The sequence below is a fragment of the Felis catus genome, chromosome C1 (assembly GCF_018350175.1).
Source record: "Felis catus isolate Fca126 chromosome C1, F.catus_Fca126_mat1.0, whole genome shotgun sequence".
NCBI lineage: Eukaryota > Metazoa > Chordata > Mammalia > Carnivora > Felidae > Felis > Felis catus.
This window is the reverse complement of record NC_058375.1, coordinates 158,909,395-158,931,961: the sequence shown is the minus strand read 5'-3', so window position 1 is coordinate 158,931,961 and position 22,567 is coordinate 158,909,395. Positions and strand designations below refer to the sequence as shown.

Here is a 22,567-nt window from a genome sequence, read left to right as displayed (position 1 = left end):
GTAATTTTGAAGAAGAAGACCAAAGCAGGAGGCATCACAATCCCAGACTTGAGCCTCTACTACAAAGCTGTCATCATCAAGACAGCATGGTATTGGCACAAAAACAGACACATAGACCAATGGAATAGAATAGAAACCCCAGAACTAGACCCACAAAAGTATGGCCAACTAATCTTTGACAAAGCAGGAAAGAATATCCAATGGAAAAAAGACAGTCTCTTTAACAAATGATGCTGGGAGAACTGGACAGCAACATGCAGAAGATTGAAACTAGACCACTTTCTCACACCATTCACAAAAATAAACTCAAAATGGATAAAGGACCTGAATGTGAGACAGGAAACCATCAAAACCCTAGAGGAGAAAGCAGGAAAAGACCTCTCTGACCTCAGCCGCAGCAATTTCTTACTTGACACATCCCCAAAGGCAAGGGAATTAAAAGCAAAAATGAACTATTGGGACCTCATGAAGATAAAAAGCTTCTGCACAGCAAAGGAAACAACCAACAAAACTAAAAGGCAACCAACGGAATGGGAAAAGATATTCGCAAATGACATATCAGACAAAGGGCTAGTCTCCAAAATCTATAATAAAGAGCTCACCAAACTCCACACCCGAAAAACAAATAACCCAGTGAAGAAATGGGCAGAAAACATGAATAGACACTTCTCTAAAGAAGACATCCGGATGGCCAACAGGCACATGAAAGGATGCTCAACGTCGCTCCTCATCAGGGAAATACAAATCAAAACCACATTCAGATATCACCTCACGCCAGTCAGAGTGGCCATAATGAACAAATCAGGAGACTATAGACACTGGAGAGGATGTGGAGAAATGGGAACCCTCTTACACTGTTGGTGGGAATGCAAACTGGTACAGCCACTCTGGAAAACAGTGTGGAGGTTCCTCAAAAAATTAAAAATAGACCTACCCTATAAACCAGCAGTAGCACTGCTAGGAATTTACCCAAGGGATACAGGAGTACTGATGCATAGGGGCACTTGCACCCCAATGTTTATAGCAGCACTCTCAACAATAGCCAAATTATGGAAAGAGCCTAAATGTCCATCAACTGATGAATGGATAAAGAAATTGTGGTTTATGTACACAATGGAGTACTACGTGGCAATGAGAAAGAACGAAATATGGCCCTTTGTAGCAACGTGGATGGAACTGGAGAGTGTGATGCTAAGTGAAATAAGCCATACAGAGAAAGACAGATACCATATGGTTTCACTCTTATGTGGATCCTGAGAAACTTAACAGAAACCCATGGGGGAGGGGAAGGGAAAAAAAAAAAAAGAGGTTAGAGTGGGCGAGAGCCAAAGCATAAGAGACTCTTAAAAACTGAGAGCAAGCTGAGGGTTGATGGGGGGTGGGAGGGAGAGGAGGGTAGGTGATGGGTATTGAAGAGGGCATCTTTTGGGATGAGCACTGGGTGTTGTATGGAAACCAATCTGACAATAAATTTCATATATTAAAAAAGAAAAAAGAAGACAACTCTTTATCAAGATAATAATACATGAGGATCTATTTTACTCTAATTATGAATATCTGCAATGTTTTAATAAAGGGTGAGTAGATGTTTTTATTTTACGTGTGTATCATTCCCTGCTACATATATGGCAGATACCTTGCATACACATTAACAATCAAAATTACCTGGAACTGAATCTGCCCATTTTTTACCATTTAAATTGCTCATAAGCAACAGTATGACTAAAAATCTAATACAGAATTAGCAGTCTTTAAAATTACAACAAACTTACTATCAGGAACGATTTAGGAGGCACCCTGAAAACAGTGAAATGCACTGAAGGTGACAAAAGTCCCATCAGTTTGCAACTGAAGTTCCCTTGGAATCTACTCTCTACCAATGTCAGGTGTAACTTGTCATTCAACACCGATCACTCCGATGGCCCTAACATTGAGTACCAGGGTAATAATGGTTTCTAAAGGATTCCTCGTTCTTTTGATTCTATGTTTTGTGTGACCCTGAAAGGGCAAATAACATTCAATATTCAACCTAATATCCTTTTGGGCAATGAATGCATTTTTAGTACCATGATTTGTATAATAGTCTTAAAAGCTCAGCTTTCTTTCACCAGACAAAAATAATTTTCTAGAACTTCATAAACTAGGTTCTACATTTCAAGGAACAAATACTGGAGAACTGACCACAGAATCAAATGGTGATCATGGAACAACATAGGACGTGACATAAGGGAAGTTCTCAAGAAAAAGAAAAGCCCTTCTAAAGTTGGTGGCATAGAGCTTAGAGAGCTTGAGAGAACAAGGTTAGAGTGACATTGCTCCCTCTTGAGGGGTTAAATAAGGAAACAACTGTAATAAAACTTTAATTTCTCATGACCTTCTTTCACTCTTTAAATCTTTCAATCTATAAAGCTTCATGACAACAAAGAGGTGTCCATGTTGAGCAGAAATGGCAGCAGGGCAAGGTGAGGCTGACCAAGGCTGGGATTTTAATAGTTCCCTACAGCCCACTCATGACTTGCAGAAGATTCAGAACTTTATGTTCCATTTGGAGACAGGGACAAGACTAGAGGCTGAATGAGAAGGACAAAAAAAAGTGAGGACCTCATAATAGGAAGGAGTATCAGGGACCAAGGACATGGAGAGATACCAAAGCCAGACGGTATGGGGACTTAGGGTTCACCACACAATTCAAGGCCCCTGTCCTCAATGTTTTAGCTTTATCTGAGCATCTCCTGTACCCAGATCCAGGTGCCACCCAGGGAGAAGGGAAGAGGAAGAAGAAAAGAAGAGGCTCTAAAAAATTTAAGTCCTTACCCAAATGATTAAGATTTGACCCAGACTGTGAAAATGGGATATAAATAGAATCTGCCCCTTTCCAAAGAAGTCACTCCGTTGGACTAAGTTTAACAGAATGAATTAAAATCAGTTGTCTTCTCTAGGCAGGCTGGGGGCTCAAGAACAAAGTTGAGTTCAGTTATTGAAAAGAAATTTACCTCTTTGTTCTAAATAGTTTGTGACTGTTCAGCTTATGACCCATTACTCATTCATGAATACAATATAGTCCCTGCCCTCAAAGAGGTCACCACCAGTAATGGACACATGAGTAATAAGGGTATGGCATGTGGAAGCAAGGGTGTGCTTGAGGTAGTGTGGTGGCACAAAAACGGAATGGTGGCGTCTCCTGAGATAGAGGAGGAGACAGTCAGGGAAATCTTCTCAGAGGATGTAACATTTACAATGACTTTAAAGGAACAAATGAGTTTACAGCAGGTGGACAAGAAAGGGAAGGGCATCTATCATCTATCATCTAAATACTGAGCTACTATTAGAACAAAGGGTGCCAGAATCCTAGGGCAGGGAGATGGGGAAGGAAGGTGGGGAGCAGGAAATGACAGGTGTGCCCTGCTAAGGAGTATGGGCTTTATTACTATACACACATGTATTACAACACCATAATAGATCATTAGATAGGAATGGTAAGCTATGGGAAGTTTTAGGCAAGAGGTCTCTGTTCAGATTCGTATTCTACAAAGACCAGGGTAGCAGACTGGAGAGCAGACAGAATAGGAAGACATCAGAAACTGGACACCTGCTAGGAGGTGTTGAAGCAATCAAGAAAGGCAAGGTCAAAAAGCAAAAGTCATGAGGATGAAGATTCAGGGACAGATACAGGAGGCTTTTAGGAGATAGAATCTGCTGTAATTTCTGACCAACTGGATGTAGAAAGTAAAGAAGAGAGCCTAGGAATCTTGTGAGACTAAGGAAAACAGCAATAAAGTTCTTTGATCCTCTAAAGCCAAAGCAGTAATAGGAGTACAAGGTACTATAACCCCTTCATCAGAGCCTCCCCTCAGCCTGGCCCCTGTCTCAGGGAGGCACATGCTTTGTTGAATTGCAAGTGCACTATTAAAATTCTACTGAGAGAAAAATTAAATTAAATGCTGGGTGATGATCCAAGCTAACTCAACCCTGGAATTTTTCCCTGAAACCTCATTTTAGTATCTCCTGCCCTACTTTAACAGTGGCCACTTTTGCAACAGAAGCCTATTCAGCGATATTTTATATAGGTAGCCAACTTACAAACTGTCTTCATAGCTCTAGAACCTGTGAAGAGATTAAGAGCAGCCATTTTGTCAGCAGGATCAAAACTGAGCTGTGGGTTTAAAAACAACAAAAGGATCTTACTGGGTAGGTGCCGTTTGTTCACTAAATGTCAGAGTTTAAGAGCTGTGCGACTTCCTGTGCTTCACAAAAACATACAATTAAACTGTTCAGGGCCCCTTAAGAGGAAGCTGTCCTGTGAAATTGAAAAGCTCCCCAGCAAAGTTTTAAAGGGCAACCTGTGGCTTACAGAAAAAGGACTGTGGGTACCTGGTACAAAAAAGGAAAGCAGGTACACACTGACAATTGTCCTACCAGTACAAATGTTCAGTGAAATGAATATTTTAAAAGCATGACAAGGAATTACATTTACCTGCATTAAATAAATAATCCCCTTAGAACTGTAAGAAGGCAACCGTGCCTCCCGCCCCACCCCTGAATGTTGGCACCTGCAGCCCTTCATTCCCACCCACTCTGCCAGCCATCAGATTCAAACACAGAGGTGTGTCACCATCCCTGCTTTCCTCCCTATGCCCTCAGCATTCAGGAAATGTGGCAGCTGGATGCATCTAGAATTTAATGAGCATTTTGCTGCAAACCAAGAAAAATAGAAAAATCATTTATGTACCACATCTATTTTCCAAAACACCGTTGAATATTGATTCAATCACAGTATGTGCACTTGCTAAGATGGCCATAATTTCAAGCAATAAAATGTTCCTTGCTCAATAAGCCATCAACTTTCCTCCATGTTATTAAAGAATGGCCCATGCAGTACCATCAACAGGCCTCTATTCTAGTCAAAGCTCCAACTTGCAAGTAGATTCTGTACTGGCATGTTGATTTGACCTAGTCAGATTGCAGAATTCAGAGGAATTTCTCTTTGGTGCCCTTTTGTTCAGTGGATTTTATCTTTCAGGTGTGTTAGGCTCTACAGAGGGCATAAAGCAAAAGATAAGAATTGTCAAAACTACTGAATAAGATGCCTCAGGAAGCACCCTGTTGGACATCATCCATCTCTCAGTAAGTCCAGAACAACATACTTTTCCTCCACACTGTTGGGGCAGACTGTGTTTATTTTGCTGACACCAGCTGAAGCCAATGGCTTGCACCAAGAAGAATGAACACTGTGTCACTTGCAACTCTAGAGTTCCAGTCACAGTGGAGAGATGCTCCCACTCTGAGAGGCAGGTGGGCCGCAAGACTCCCTACTTCCATCTTGTCTCTCTCCAGGGTGGACAGGGTCATTGTCACACTTCAAACTCTCCCTTGCTTTCTCTGAGCACAGACAGTACATGTACATAGGATGCAAATTCCTCTCCACTCCCAGGGTTCCTATACCTTCCTTCTGACGCCCAGCACTCCAGTGACTCTCATTCTAGAACCCCACCAGAGGCTGCTGTCTGAAGCAGTGCTTGCTAACCATCTCTGGTCAACCCAAAGTACCAGTCCTAGGTTCCAACCCATCAGAGCCCTGTTGCAACCCTGGTTCGTTCACATGATAAACTTGATTCATGCCACAATATCAGTGGGTGAGAACAGTTTTAAAGTATAACACTTGCAATGAAATTCAGGCCTATCCAGGACTTTCTAGGGCCTTAAATAGAAGCAAAAACTGGACACAGGTGTCTCCCTCCCCACCCCCACTCCAACCTGGCTTAGTTATTGAACTTATACACAAATCTCCGATGAAATAAAATAATTTTTTAAAAAGCTAATTATTTTATCCGGTTTTATAAATATTTTACTTTACAGCCTCATTTATGTGCACTAAACTCCAAACCATTTCTTTTAAGTTTAACACATGATTCATATTGAAATTAACAGTTTCTATCTGCTGAACATTTTATGCTAAAAGGGAAAAAGAGAAAATATAGTTTATGCCTTAGCACATACTAGGTATTTTTTCTGAATACCATGCTTTTCTTAAAGGTCTAAATTCTTATTATATTTCATTTAGGTGAGAGATAATAGGACTTACGGAGTTTTAAATTTTAATACTCATTTAGATGAAAACTTATTCACAAATTTTCCAAATGTTATTAAGTGTAAGTGTTTTCTCTCCACACCTTTCTAATATAATAGGTGTCTGTCATGAAAGAGACCTTTGGTTTACTTTCTGCTAACAATTAGTAATGAATTTCAGCAATGACATTTTTATTTGCTTTTGTTTTCAGAGTTGTGATGATTTAAGGGGGCTATTAATAACATTTTTCTATTCTCTCGAATTGCTCTATAGAGTAGCTTCTCACTGGTCCTTTCATCTCATTCAGCAAGGAAAGAGCAAAAGTAACATAAATTTAATCTCAATATACATAATAAGAATATTAAACAGATCATAAGTTTATTGTGTGAGTCTCCTAAAGCTTGCCTTGAAAAACTGCAGATAAAGCAAAATAATCAGGGTGCTATGTAGATCATCATGGGCTTCCTGCTGTGAGTGTGTATGTGTGTGTGTGTGTGTGTGTGTGTGTGTGTGTGTGTGTCCAGAAACTGTTTTGCTCCCAGCCAGAGAAGCCAAGTCTATGTTCCCAGGACTGGCAGACAGTGCCACAGGCAGCAGCAACACATGACGGGAGACAAGTTCTCAAGTGTGGTTCTCCCTCCAGTTCTGCCATGTCACTCCTTCCTGGGCCTCTGCTCTTCAACTGAATACCAGGGGACTGACCTAAAGAAAGGTCAAGGCCAGTTCTAGAAGCCTAGGAGTCCCTTTTTCTATCAGCATATTATAGGCACTGGACACACCTAACCACCCAGCAGCCTGACACAGATGGCCCATTCAGGGACAAAAAAGACTAAGGATATCTGGTTCCCCATACTACCAACTTTGGCATGGGCCAAAACAACTTGCAAAAAGCATAAATGTCAGCATATTGTATTGCTGATGTATGAATAATTCAGTATCACGGGGCAACTTCATTACCTGTCTGTGGTCACCCTGAAAAAGCAAGCACCTGCCAGGGGAGCATTTGCATGAAGCTTAGTTCATAGCTCTGGGCTCCTTCTCATCTTTCAAGGCCATGCCCAGCCCTTTCTGGCTGCCATGGCCATGCCTGAGGGGCTGATGTTCAATATCCTCATCAGGAAGAGCATTTATTCTCCAGGTGGCCACAGGCCTGAAAAGCCTACCTGCCTGCCTGGTCACATCAAGGGGCGGCCTCTTTTAAAGTCCTGGAAAATTCCTGGAAATTCCAGTTCTCCATGTCTGAACATACAGCCTTTTTCAGTCAGGGGGTGAAAATGAACTGAAACTAAGATTTCTTGGTCACTGTACTTCCATTATTAAACTGCAATGAGATTTAAGACATGGAGATCTTAGAGAGCTGAAGAAGAATATAATCAGACACCCTAGAAACAATACTTTCCATGTTCTAAGAAAAACAGCATTTTAAAAATTAATGTTGGGGCGCCTGGGTGGCTCAGTTGGTTAAGTGGCCGACTTCGGCTCAGGTCATGATTTCGCGGTCCGTGAGTTCGAGCCCCGCGTCGGGCTCTGTGCTGACAGCTCAGAGCCTGGAGCCTGTTTCAGATTCTGTGTCTCCCTCTCTCTGACCCTCCCCCGTTCATGCTCTGTCTCTCTCTGTCTCAAAAATAAATAAACGTTAAAAAAAAATTTTTTTTTAAATTAATGTTATTCTAGAGCTCACTGTCCGGATAAAATATGTTTTCAGGGAAGGGGTAGGGAATAATAAAATCCAAAAGATGATACTATGAGAACATGATATATGACAACCGGCCAACTAAATAGACAAAGATGATCTTTGAAAACCGAAGCCCCTTACATAGTCATATTCTGAGGAAGGCAATTGATATGACAGAAATGTACAAAGTGGTGTCCCTGCAGATTACCCCATTTGAATATAACAAATGAATTCTCCATACACAGTTGCCATGGCAGCCAGTATATATTGTTCTATGCCCAGGCCCTCTCACAGCCAGGCAAAAGATTCGGACAAGAGGGTAGATGATGAATTGAGGCCTGACCTCTTCTTGCTTGGTGCTTCTCTCTTAAGCTTTCACATGTGTGCACGTGCTCCTGGACTGCATATGGGAGCTCAGGCACGGGGCATCTGCTGGTTCAGAGGGGCAGAATCCAGAACAAATCAGGCTGGGCCTAGTGAGCATGAGGCGACAGACCTGTCCTAATTTACTAACTTTATATACTATCATTATTACACCTTAGCCATTTTAGTCTCATGAGGAATGGAATGGTAGGTAATTGACTCTTTTACACCCAGATACACACATCCATTACCATTAATAAGGAAGAAAAAAGGCAGGATCACAGTGGATACAGTGGTGCTCCTTTCAGATTTCTTCTTCAGAGGGAATGCTGCCAGGAACACTGGCTACTCCCAGTTCCCAACAGCACCACTCACTAGGAATTTCCCCTGGCTACAGGGAACCGCTTCCCCTAAGGTCACACCCCCTTCAGGGTGGCACACAGTTGTGACTGGCTGATGCAGAGGTACAACCCAGGACAGCTCTACAAAAGCATCCGTGCTCTCTAACTCCTAGAGAATTGGCAGAGACCTCTGTTGCAACTGCACTGCTATTCCAGGTCTCCCTCACCCAGTCTTGCCCTCCTCACTTCCTTCCAGGTCTAGCTCCTGCAAGAACTCTCCAGTAAACCTGCCACACATGACGCTCAGTCTGTTTTGAGGGAACCTGATCTAAGATGAAGATTAATGAATATGAAAGGACTAATCCAAACTTGATGAGTCCAATAAACCTTGGGTTAGCAATTTTTGAAAATGAGTTGCAATCAATTGGAACGTGTTTTCTACGAAATGTTCCCAATTTAAGGAAGAAAATAACCTTTTCTAGCTGCACTCCTATATTCACTCGGTAGGAGAAGAAAAGATTGTTAACATGAAGCAGAGAAACATGAACATTTTCAGCACACAGCCTACCTATAAGAACTCTGGAGGAGAACGCCACATCTGGTAAGGTACTTATGACACACAGGAGGGACCAACTCCTCACATGTGTATCTTACACTATTTAAGCAACATTGCATCTGCTTGTCCCTGGTGCTCTGTTAAATGGATGGTTACCCAACGGGAGACTCTTACCTCCAGGACCAGCCACAGCTGTCCTCCCACACAGTGATCCGGTTTGTAAAACATCCCATAAAACTTTACAACGTTGGGATGATTAGGAAGAAACCGCAAAATGTTGTATTCTGCCTCAATCTCTTCATCCATATCCTGCACAGGGTAAAAAATACATGCCAGATTAAGTCTAATGTGTCAGGGTGGGTACAGGCATGATATCACTTAATAAAGCATATTGTATATTTTTAATGTCATCATTACTGTATCTTGAAAATACTTAACAATGGACATTCAGATCCCAATTAAAACATTCTAATTATTACAACAATAAAATGTCTTTATTATATCTTTTCTTCTTCAATAATACTACTATAAATATCTATTTTTATTTTTAAATGTCTGAATTTTCAAAGCAGTTAAGGAGAAGTAGCTTGAAGGGACCCAACCCAGGATAGAACACCTATAACCTCACTGCGCAAGACAGCTCCCAGCATTATAACCTCGGTGTTCAGTGCTCTGGAAGAAGATGCCAGGCTAAGATGAATGAATACCACAAATCTAGATCTTTGTAGCTTACAAGGAGACTAGCTTCTGTAGAAAGGAGTGAAATACATTACTCTTTCCAAGAAAATAACTACTGATGAACTCAGAGGATCAAAACTAAAACAACAGTAAAATGGACAAGAAACAGAAATTCAAGGAGATTTTTAACTCCAAATGGAGTCCCTTCATGCAGATGAGCTGACAAATCATGACTCATTCTGAGATTTCATGCCAGGTTTCATGAAAATCATCCCTAGAACCAGGAAAAGAAGCCGAATGCTCAATGTGCATAAAACACTATATTGTGGTTGCAATTTACTACCATTACTTACACTGATTGGATCCAAAACTTTTACTGCAGCCAGGCTCCCATCTCTCTTGTTAGTTACCTTGTAGACCTTGCCATAGGTGCCTTTACCTATGGTCTCTATAATTTCCCAGGTATCAGTGGGATCTGGAAGCGATTCAAGTCCAAGCATCGTGGGGTTGTAATGAAACAATCCATACAGATGTTTCCTGGTGGGGAGAAAAAAAGTTATGTGCTGTTGCACTTCTTAACTAGCAATCTTAAGGTATTTTTTTCTTTTTATTTTCCCCTTTTATTTTAAGTAGATTTTTTTTTAAAAAAAACAAAGGGTATTTGAAGCTTTCTTAAGTAATGGTGGTAGAAGGTGGAGGAGTGGGCAACATGATTCTAAAAGAGGAGATTCTATAAGCACTACAGGAAGAAGCAAGAGGGCCAAAGAGGACAACTGGTCATGACTGGACAGTTCTCATTTTAGGCTACCTCTAGGGGAAGTGTCTGAAAGCTAAAGGACTAAGATCTTTGTGCTCAGGTTCTATAACTACGACCAGACCTCGTTGTTGATGGTCACTGGACACCAGTCTCCAACCTCCATGTGCAAAGTGTAGGCTGCTAGGAAGGAGGATCTGGTGCCCCTACCAGGCATCAGTCAAAGTCCAGCATTGCTGCCCAGGTCTTGGGTTCTGCAAGGATTAGCCAAGCTCAGACTCCATCCATACAGCAATAGCCCTGTGTGGGAATCACACTGAGTAGTTAACCAGGAGCTGCAAACTCACTTTGCCTATTTAGTAAGAACACAGTCCTATGGAGTTAAGTACCAACAGCTTGACAGGCAAATAAAGTCCCTAAGACTGATCCTCTTTAAGTTCGGTTGCTCCTTGATGAAGGGTCCCAAACCTGCCTGCTTCTAATCCCAGCAGAGGGGCCAGACTCCAACAGCAAAAGTCATGACATCCAATCCCCACACAGGGGCCTGGTAGCTACCCAGGCTGAGCACTTCTGCCTCATCTTGGGCATTCCAATCTGCACTTCTAATTCTAATCATTTTCGATACTGCGTCCTCTCAAGGTGCAGCTTTCTGACCTGCCACAAGAATCCAGTTTTTATCCCTAACCTTTCTGATGGGGGCATTTCAAAGATACTGAAAACCATTACCAAAACAAAATAAAATCCCAGTGACTGTGGGGTTGATGCTGGAAAGAAACTGTCTTTCCAGAGTTCACCTGGCAGGCACACCATGCTTCAAAGGAGCCTACAATCAGTACCTCAAGAGCCCAGGCAGTATTTACCCTGGGCTGAGGCACTGACCCCAAAAGACTGGCTGGTCAAATAACTCCTGCCTTTCATCGGTTAGTTTCAAGTTTTGAATAAACTCCAGCCTTTCCTCCTGCCCAGTGTTTAACAAAATCAATCTTTTTCACCACATGCTTCACTATTTTTGCCATCTGTACATTACCTATGCTATTATTTACTAAATATGTTTAAATTACTTGCTTTTTCATATTAGTAAATATCTTTTAAAGGCACTTTTATCTCTACCCTAAATGCAAAACCAGTATCATTTGCCATATATTGAAATTAACCACAAAACGATAATTATGCTAGAAATAATAAAGAGCTATTCAAAAGTTCAGCCAGATTCTCCTACCCCGTGCTCTTTCTTTCTAAAAAAGGGAGATAGCTCATCAAATGCTGGAAAGGAATTAAAGACAAGCACAAGGTTTTCCTTTAACGTCATCAGAAGACCTGAAAAGAATTAGCAAGAAAATAACTATGTCACTGTGTGTTTCAGTGCGCCTTATTGTGAGATCACTAAAACCTCTCAACACCTTGAGAACTGTTCCAGGCCTGGCTTCTACAACAGCAAAACGTTGGACTAGCCAGGGTTACTGGTCGAGGCCAGACAGGTTTGGGAGAGTTGTGAGGAGGGGAGAGATGTGTTTCCCGGAGAGAAGAATCTAGCCCATCAGCCTAAATGGAATTACTTTACACTTGCCAGGGCAGTCCCCGTTCCCCCGCCAGCAGGGACACTCACAGCTAGGCTCGGTGTCCTGACAGAGTAGTGCTCAAGTCAAACTGTCTGCATGATCCTGGCCCTTCCTTCCCTGACCAGCCCTGAGACGTGAACTGGCTACTCATGTCTCTGCACCTCAGTTTCTTCATTGGCATCATGGGGCTGCTGTGACTGGTGATACAACGTCTTCACAGAGTTGCAAGAAGGATTGAGAGATGATAGCAGAGTCGGGGCACCTGGGTGGCTCAGTTGGTTGGGCGTCCGACTTCAGCTCAGGTCATGATCTCGTGGCTTATGAGTTTGGGCCCTGCATTGGGCTCTGTGCTGACAGCTCAGAACCTGGAGCCTGCTTTGGATTCTGTGTCTCCCTCTCTCTCTGACCCTCCCCCCACTCACACTCTGTCTCTCTCTCAAAAATGAATAAACATTAAAAAAAATTAAAAAAAAAAAAGATGATAGCAGAGTCAAGTGAGCATAATGAGAGCCCAAAGAGGGCATCTGGCATCATAAAAGCAGAGCACCTAGTTCTGGTTCAGAATAGGCAAGGCTCAACAGTTTTCTCTTTTATTTCACTTTTAGCCATGAACTAACGAGAACCAAATTAGTTTTACTCCAATCAGTTAACAGTTTCAGAAAAATGGCTGGAATTTGGTGTGTGCAAAAGAAATTAAATTACAGAATGTGGCAGTGGGAGAGGACCCTGAAGGCCATTGAATCAAGTGGTTTTCTAATGATTTTTGGCCACAAACCCTTTTGTTAAATTCAAACACTTAGAATGCTGGTGTTTAAGCGGAAAGAAGCAGCCCAGGTCTGGCTGAGGCAGGCTGGGGAACCCTGTGCCCCGTATGGGAGACATGGAGGGTAACTAACCATCCTGGTTCACCTAGGACTGCCTCAGCTTCAGCACTAAAAATCTTGTGTCCTGGGAAACCTCTCAGAACTAGGCACACTGAGATAGCCTGTACCCTAGTCTCTGAGGCCTCCTCAGAGCATTATCAGAAGGTCATTGTTTAAGCACCCCCACCCCATCCTCCCTTCCCCTCTGGTATGTGCTAGATTGTATTCCCCCAAATTCATACGTTGAAGTCTGAACCTCCAGTACCTCCAGACATGACTATATTCAGAGACGGAGCCTTTACAGAGGTAATTAGGGGAACATGAGGTCATATGCAGAGCCCTAAACCAATATGACCGGTATCCTTGTAAGAGATTAGGACGCACACATACACAGAGAGAAGATCATGTGAAGACACAGGGAAGGTGGGTCATGTACAAGCCAAGGAGAGAGACCTCAGAAAGAGTCAACCCTGCCAGTACCTTGATCTCAGACTTCCAGACTCCAGGACTGGGAGGAAATACATTTCTGTTGTTTAAGCCACCCACTCTGGGGAACTATGTTATGGCAGTCTTAGCAAACTAATACACTTTTGTTTTGCAGATGAAGAAAATAAAACCCAGATTGGTGTCACGACTACTTACTAGCAACGTAGGAACGGCAATGTGGGCCTCCCTACGCCTGATCCTGTGATCTTTGTTCCACAGAATAGAAGAAAGGGAGTCAGCTAATTAACAATGATCCTGTCTGACCAACTGCACCAAATATTCAAAAGTTCTGTGGTGGAAATACTCCCAATCGTATGGAAGCCAAATGCCCACAGACCTAACAGACAGCAATCTGCACTCCTTGCCCCCCACCCCCTAGAACAAAAACAACTCACATGGAGAGACTCATCTACAGTTAGCACCAATGACAAGTGAGTTGAGGAAGACCAGGTTCCACTGCCATGCCCACCATGTCTATCTGGGCATCCACAGACAAGGTTAAATAAAAGTGCAACAGAATAATAAGGTTGCCAGTCCTTCTCTCTTTAAAATCAATACCCGACTCTATCAACTCTCTGACAATTGATTAAACAGTCAGCCCAAACAGTGGCTGTTTATACAGCTCCATAAACGTGGTTAATAATCTGCTCTGGGGAGGCAGCTGGAATAACCCTCTGAGAACCAAAAAGCTGCTCCTGGTCAGAATGTTAATCCTGAGGGGACACTGCACTTCTGCCAATGTCTGTTTGGGGCATGACAGAGCTGGACCTCATGGAAATAGTCAGGACTGACGGAAAAAGAGCCAGGATGAAGGGATGAACCTGAGACCTCAGGACTCTGCAGAACCTCCAAAGTCCCCACGGAGGCACCTGGGCCTCCCACAATCCCTGGAATTTATGTGGACTTGAAATGAAGGGGTAACCCCTCAGGAGTCTACCAACCTCAGGTTATACAGGCTACTACCCTCTCTGAAAGACAGACAGGACTAATCTGTCTTGGCACAAAAAAGTGATACATTTGTTAGGATAGGGTGCGCCTGAGCAGTTTACAAGCCAATCAGAAGTGCTATCGGCCTGGACGTGTCTATGTGTGCAGCTGCTCTAAAATGAGACCTGATGAACACTTTTTGTTTTTGCATGTAGTCGTATTATGTAAGTCGATACCACAAATGGATTTCTTATCAAAGTCACTACTCTCTCAGAGCAAGATTCTGCTGCCCTGTATTACTGTGGCACCCACATCCTTCCAATATCAGGAATAGCTATTAGCAAGGCAAAGAGGACATCACCTGGGAAAGATATCCTCATTGAGTGAAAGGGGGTTACACAGTATCAAAGCAATATTTTCCTATCTTTGTCACAAATCATTAGCCAATTATCTAGGAAACAGCCAAACTTCTCATTATTTATGCTGATAAGAGAGAGAGAGAGAGAGAGAGACAGACAGACAGACAGACAGACCGGGGAATTGGTTGATTTAGTAAGAGACTCTATCCTTGTGGTAACACAATCCCTCGGAAGCTAAGAATAATTGTCTTTTTCTTGTCCTGTTTTGTTTTGTGAAGGCAAACTCCTGGAGAGCAGAAGCTATGTCTCTTTTTGGTGGTTGAGAATATTCTTTCTGTTGGTAAGTACAAATGGACCAAACATGACCTCTGCCTGTTGCCAACAACGGGGGCAGATCTCACACCGCCAGCTCAGTTCCAGATCCCTGCTCCGACAAGAGAGGGGTGGCTTGCCCAGGTTACACATCACACTGTGGTGAGGAGTTTCACATATGGCTGTAAACTAATAGCACAGCTGCTGCTTTATCTTATCAGGATTGAATGTCTAAAGACTTCCTTAGGAGTTCTAGTTTCAATCATCAGCAGAGAACATGGTTTTAAAAAATAAGCCACAGAATATTCCATAGTTAGGTTTTGTCAAACATGATTCCATAGATTTCTAGTGTCACTCACACACACACACATACACACACACACACACACACACACACACAAAGTCAGTCATTAGGCTTCCTGATGGAAGAACATCCCACTACCTAAGAAATGGTATTTCCAAAAAAATTAAACCCAAACCTGATCTTCCAGATTACCAATTTACAGGAATAAAAAGGGACAGGGCAACCACATCATAACACACAGAACTGTTGAATCGCTATGTTGTACCCCTGAAACCAATGTAACATTGTGTGTCGACTGTATTTCAATAAGAAGGGCAGAGCAACATGTTAGACAATACCATCCATGTACAGTAAGCAAAATCCAGACCCTAAATCTCTCCAAGAAACTCTCCCAGACAAATGATCCAATTTCTTCAAACATTAAGTTGCAAATAAAAATAAATTGAGAAGGATAACCTTAGGGTTAAAAGAGGCTTAAAATACATACCAAATGTGAAGTAAAGTGTGGATTCACACACAAAAAAATATATAACATTTATCAGATATTCAGATCACTGATTAATTATTTGATGATATTAAGGAAGCATTGTTAATTTTGTTTTAGGTGTGATAATTGTATTTGTGGTTATATTTTTTAAACAGTTCCTTATCTTTTAGCAATACACAATGAAATATTTACAGGTGCAACAATATGAGGAAAAAATAAGAAGGGGCATTTACATGACACAACGTTGGCCATGAGGGATAATTACTAAAGCTGAATACATGGGGGTTCACGATTATATTCTGTTTACTTTTGTATGTTTTCCAATTTCCATAATAAAAAGTTTTTATTTATTTTTATTTTTTTAATGTTTATTTATTTTGAAAGAGAGAGAGCGTGTGAGCAGGGGAGGGGCAGAGAGGAAGAGAGAGAATCCCAAGCAGGCTACGATGTACCCTCAGTGCAGAGCCTGACACAGGGCTCCATCCCATGAACCGAATCGTGAGATCAATGACCTGAGCCAAAATCAAGAGTCAGACACTCAACCAAGTGTGCCCCCCATAATAAAAAGTTTTTAAAATTCAGTGTAACTAATGTATGTCAGTGTACATTCTGGAATTTATACACTTGGTCAAACCTACCTCCCTAAAGAGTTTCTCCACCACTGCTCTCCATGATATTCTAAAGTCTCAAAGTCTCATGAAGGCTAGCACTTTACTCATGCAAGAAACAGTAAATTTTTAACCAACAAAAATACACACCAGCATTTGATTCTAAAGCACCCACATTCATACTGTCAGAAAGTCACCTTCCCAATCCACCTCTAGCTGACTGAGGCACAGGCAATGCCCCTCTGTGGCTGATGTCCCAGCCCAAACTGCCACTAAACACAGAACTATAGTTAGGAGGAACTAGTGAACTGCTGAACAGCACAGGAAAATCAATAGGCAGAAGAAGGCAAGTGACCTTCCTCTGTCCATCCAACTCCTGTTCTTTCTTCTTGAAGGAAGAAAAGAAAAAGAACATCAATTTACAGACACTGAAATGAACAAAAAGACTCATCACCACAAAGATCTATAATCTTTTTCATCTTGTCCATGAGAAACTGCCCGATGGCATGGAGCTGAATCTGCCCAAGGCTACAAACGCAGAGTCACATAAAAGAAGAGAGAAACACACACTAACCAGCTGGGTGGGCAGTCCCTATGCCACTGGTGAAGGGCCTGGAAGAAAAATGAAGAATAGTCCATGGTGAGCTTTGACTTTGGCAAGAAAGAGAATCCATGCCACAAATCTCACCTGGTGCCCTTAAAACGGATGTGTTTAGTGAAGAAGGAAAAAAAAATACTAATCCAAGGGAGGAAAATGCTCTTGGAAAATTCCCTGTTCATTCACCTGTGTCTTTTCAGAGGCTCTAAGAGCTGACATCGACATGGGGTCAAAAACAAACAGATGAGCTCAATTCTTCCAGGGTTGAAGTGAGCACTAAACATCCTCATTCTGAAGTGTGGCTTTTTCTTCCCTGTCCTACTGCTCTTTCTTTCTTTGTGCTTTGCCTGTCAATTCTTCGGATTAATTTGGATTAATCAAAAAAACTAGACCTGGTGATTCCAAGGTGATTGTACACCATCTCCCTTTCTTTCAACAACAGGTCATAGATTAGACAAAATTACCATAAAATTTATCACTGTGTATTCTGTATGGAGTTTTTAAATGCTAATTGTATGCAAGCCCTAGATTAGGTTCTACAACAAATATAAGTAAAAATAACAAACTCAATTCTGCTTTTGAGGTTCTAAACCTGTTTAGAAAACCCTTAAGACTTCTGGGGTAAGGTGGAACAGTGAAGTCAGGTAACAACTTTCTGTAAAACTAAGTGAATGAACGATGTTAACAACAAAATGTTGAAATCCAGCAAAGATACGCTAGCAGCGATTAAACAAAAGAAATGACACAATGTCATGCCATAATATGTGAAAAATAGAATTCAGGGAGAGTGAGAGATGGGAGATCCCACAGTCAACTGCTGTTCTTAACCATGCTCTCTTTTCCTAGAGGTGTGGTGGATTTGGGAGACGGTGAACAGACAAAATTCTGAAAAACCTCAGCAACACTCCCAATTTAGAAAGAAATAGTCAGAGGGGGAGAATTAGCAGCAGGGAAATGAGTCAAGGCTCATTCACTTATATATTCAATAAGAATTTATTAAGAAAGTATTCTATAATTACTCAAAACTAGGCTATGTGGGTCATTAAAAGGAAGTAGAAGAAGTAACCAGGTTCTATTCTAAAACAAATTACATTTCTAAAGATATGCAGAAAAGATGGCTCCTGCCAGGTGGGATGACCCTAGCACAGCACTTTAAACAATATTTCAGAAAGAAGAGCAAAATCAATATCCATCAACCATGATTGCACCTAATGCCCAGTGCGAGTGCCCCTACATCAGAGAACAAGGTGAACAAGTCTCAGAGAGACAGACATTTCCTGATAAAGCTACTGAATATCACAGCAGAGAGAGAATCTTTCAGGTACACAGAACCAATATAGACACACACACACACACACACACACACACACACCACAAAACAAAGAAAAAGCAACAGAACAAAAGCTTAGGTTCCCCTCCACTCAATACTCAGTATGAGAATATATGTAACCTATATGTACAAAGTTCTGAAGGAGAAAAAAGTGTGAACAAATATTTTTATATTTAGCCAATTTGTCGTTCAAGTATAAAGACAACAGACATTTTCAGACATGCAACAGCTCAGTGACTCCGTGAGTCCCACTTAAAAAAAAAAAAATGACTTGAATGCCAAATCCAGCAAACCAAGAGATAAACGTGGAGCTCTAGTAAAAAGTCCGATAGGTCTGAACCTATTTACATTTAGAAATAAGGTTAAACAACAGTATGATGTACATTTACTTCACACCGAGAATGTTATACATTTCAACAATAAAAACTAATAATAAACCAAATTCAACAGTATGGGGGGAGGTAGAGGGAAAAATAATGGTAGAATTTCCTCACATTTCTTTACTTTCTAAAGATGGTAAAGCAAGAAATTGATACTTAAGGATACTACTTGAAATTATAAAGTTAACCAAGATTAGCAAAAATAAGGAGAAAGTGTATGTGTTAATTTTCTTACCCATCTCAGTAGTCAACAGATAATTGATAAATTGATAAACAGAGTTTAAAACCCCTATGTCAATGTATAAAAGAAGTCTAAAATACCAAAAAATAGACTATAAATCTCTGACATTATCATAAAAAGTACATTTACTTCTTCTGACACATAAAAAAAACATACAAAGAAAAGACAATCCATGGGGAAAGAGATGGGGTTGGGGTAGGGATGGGGGAGTCATTAAAAACAGAAAATATAATGTAAATTAAGAAGCATGCATCCTATAATAAATAAATATAAGATTTCTCAATGAAGAACAAACCAAATCTGTAGAGATCCACATCTAAAATAAACTCTCAATTAGACTCTTTATAATTCAGAAAGGTTAAAAGTAAAAAGGATATCAAAGATAAACCAGTCAAATGGTAAGAAAAAAGAAAAAAAATCATAATGCTAATATCAGAAAAGAGCAAATTCAAGGGAAAAACTATTAAAGAACATAAAGGGTTATTTGTACGTTCAGTAATAATAATTGAGCAATTACTATGCACTAGGAAATGTTCTGCACATTATTAGAATCACCAGAGTTTAAATCAATAATGTGCTTACACATGTTATAAAATCTTTCACCACCAAAAACAAAGTGTCAAAATTCATAAAAACTTAAACCTCTAGGAGAAACCAACAAAACACAGTAATAGTAACAGACACTGCCACCCATAACAAAACAAGAAGACAAAATAATAAGAAATATATATAATGCAATCAATATGGTTAACCCAACAGATACAGATCAGAGTACAATCCAACATAAAACTTCTTTTCAAGTACTTTTTAATTTTACATTTCATTTCAGTCAGAGAAGAACACTTAGACACATCATATGAACAGACTAAAAAAGAAAAACCATGTGATCACCTCAACAGATACAGAACAAGCACTTAAAAACTTCAATATCCATTCAGGATTTTATTTAATGCTCAGCAAACTAGAAATATAAGGGTATTTCTTCAACTTGATAAAGGCATTTATAAAAACCCTAGAGTTAACATCACACTGAACTGTAAAAAACTGAATGCTTTCACCTTAAGATCAGGAACAAGGCAAGGATGTCTGCTCTCCCTAGTTCTATTCAACATTGTGGGGGAGCCAGTGCAATAAGGCAAGAAAAAGAAATTAAAAGCATCCAGATTGGAGATTAGAAAGGAAGAAGCAAATAGACTTTATGTGCAGATGACATGTTCATCTATCTAAAAAATACGATGGCATTTACATAAAGCTAGTAGAACGAATTAGTGAGTTTATTAAAAATACAAGATACAAAGTCAGTATTTTAAAATCAATCATACTTCTATATTATCAGAAAGGAAAGCTTTTCAACAAACAGTGCTGAAACAATTGTATAGCCATATACAGAAAGAAAAGAGGTTTCTCCATCTTTTCCTCTCACATACAAAAATTAACTTTAATTGATCATAAAACAAATGAAAGAGCTAAAACTCTATGAAACTTCTAATAGATAAATATGCAAGGATGTTCATTGTAGCACTGTTCCTAGTAGAACCAGACACAACTGTAAGGTCCATCATTATGAAGAGACTATGCAATAAATCATAATAATTACATAAAATGAAATACCATATAACCACATATAATCATTTAAAAGGAAGGAAATGAGTTTTGTGTCAATTAACATGGAAAGAATAACAAAATAAACAATTATGTTTTTTAAAAAGCACTGAACAGTATGTAAAGATGGTAACTTTTCTGTAAATAAAAGTGTTTATACTTACAGCTACTTTATGTGTATGTTTATGTGTGTGTATCTATATATGGGTGTATCTTTATGTTTGTATTTTCCAGAAAACTACAAAAGAAACTCTTACACTTTAGGAAGAGCTATCAGGAAGGGGAGAGATTAATATAATTTTGAGAAAATTTATACCTTTCTATACTACTCGCTATTTTTTAGCTAGTGCATATGTTATTTTATTTTAAAAACTAAATAATTTTTTTTTAACAAATAAGAGATCCCTACAAGGAGATTATTCTGGCCCAGATGCCTGCTGAGATCGTGGGAGAACAGAAATCATGTGAAGCAGTAGAAACCCATCTTGAGAAGAAGAAGAAAGTAGAGAAGAAAGAAACCAAAAAAGCAGAGAAGAAAGAAACCAAAAGGACCATGCTTAAAAGAGGACTGGTAAGTGGGTTCCCTACCAATTCTACACCCAGGCCCTCTGAGGTCTGCTAAGCTTTGTCTGTCCTTGGACATCCATGAAATTTCTTACTACATTCTTCTAAGAAGCTCTCTCTTCTCACAAGCCAATCTAACTCCCGCATAAACTGGTTTTAATTCCTAAGAACCCCAAAGAAGCCTGGCCTGTACCCTTTTTGAATATCTTGCATTATTTTATAGTGGAGGTGCAGCCTTACCTTGCTGAAAATGAAGCAATCTGAAGCATGTACCCTGTGAACTCCTGCAGTCAGCCAAGCCTAGCGAGTATGATTTAAATAGAAACTTGTCCAGCAACATTTTATACTTGTGAGAAAATTTATGATTAAGATTTCCATTTCTGAGTATGTTATTCAGAATAACTTGTCTAAGTGTTATACCCTGTATGAACTACCAATCTCAGAAGAATGTTTTTAAACTAGAGAATAGCTTTTAAAAAGCAATCAGAAAAGTAAACAGTGGAAGCTCAGAGGGAATTTGCATAAATATTAAATATAATAAACACCCAGAGACACATAAAATAAGAAAAGACACATCATATAAGCTTGAACAAACTAGAATATAATTCCAAACTATCATATAAGCAAGTGTGTGACACAATGGTAAAGGCTGGTAAGAGACTAGGCCCATTTTTAGGAACTGGCTTAACAAACAGAACACATCTACACATGGCTACAAAGAATACATTCAAGCACAGCTTGGATGTCATCTCTTCTAGGAGGCTTTCCCTAATCTTCCCATTAGAGGTGACCTTTCCTTTATGTATCACCTACTCTTTTCTAGCAGTTTCCACATTGCCTGACATTCACTGTTCACATGTTGGTCTTTTCCACCAGTGGGCTCCTAGAGAACACGTGTCATGCCTTCCTAATTTTTTTCTGCCTCGTAGGCAAATGTCCATCGTATAAGAAGTGTTCAATAAATGCTTGTCGAATACAAGATTAAAAATCAGAACTTTGGGGCGCCTGGGTGGCACAGTCGGTTGAGCGTCCGACTTCAGCCAGGTCACGATCTCGCGGTCCGGGAGTTCGAGCCCCGCGTCGGGCTCTGGGCTGATGGCTCGAAGCCTGGAGCCTGTTTCCGATTCTGTGTCTCCCTCTCTCTCTGCCCCTTCCCCGTTCATGCTCTGTCTCTCTCTGTCCCAAAAATAAATAAACGTTGAAAAAAAAAATTTTTTTTTTAAAAATCAGAACTTTAAGAACCAGTGAGGTTTTCTTAATTAAAAAACCATTGTAGTTTCATAGAACAGTAAGGAAATGAAAAAAAATAAAGAAAAATACTACAACACTTGACTACATACTACAACACTGTTAACTGTAAATATAATTGCAAATAAACACACACAACCATTGATTCATTCATGTCACAACCTTACTTAAAAAAGTAACCTGTGATGGCCTCCTATTGCTAAATTAAAGTCCAAATTCTTCAGTCACATATTTAAGACCTCCACAACCTAAATGCAGCCTTCCA

At 40.3% G+C, this 22,567-nt stretch overlaps 1 protein-coding gene across 7 annotated transcripts in view; it reads right to left on the bottom strand.

Moving 5' to 3' along the window:
- Positions 1-22,567, bottom strand: part of MYO3B (myosin IIIB) — a 475,983-nt gene that overhangs the window by 379,129 nt on the left and 74,287 nt on the right. For all 7 annotated transcript variants that reach the window (XM_045033929.1, XM_045033933.1, XM_045033932.1 and 4 more), the window contains 2 exons: positions 10,034-10,217; positions 9,177-9,311 (listed from right to left, as the gene is read on the bottom strand). In XM_045033929.1, the coding sequence (XP_044889864.1) occupies positions 9,177-9,311; positions 10,034-10,180 (282 nt within the window). In that variant the 5' untranslated portion in view covers positions 10,181-10,217. The remainder of the gene's footprint in view (positions 1-9,176; positions 9,312-10,033; positions 10,218-22,567) is intronic.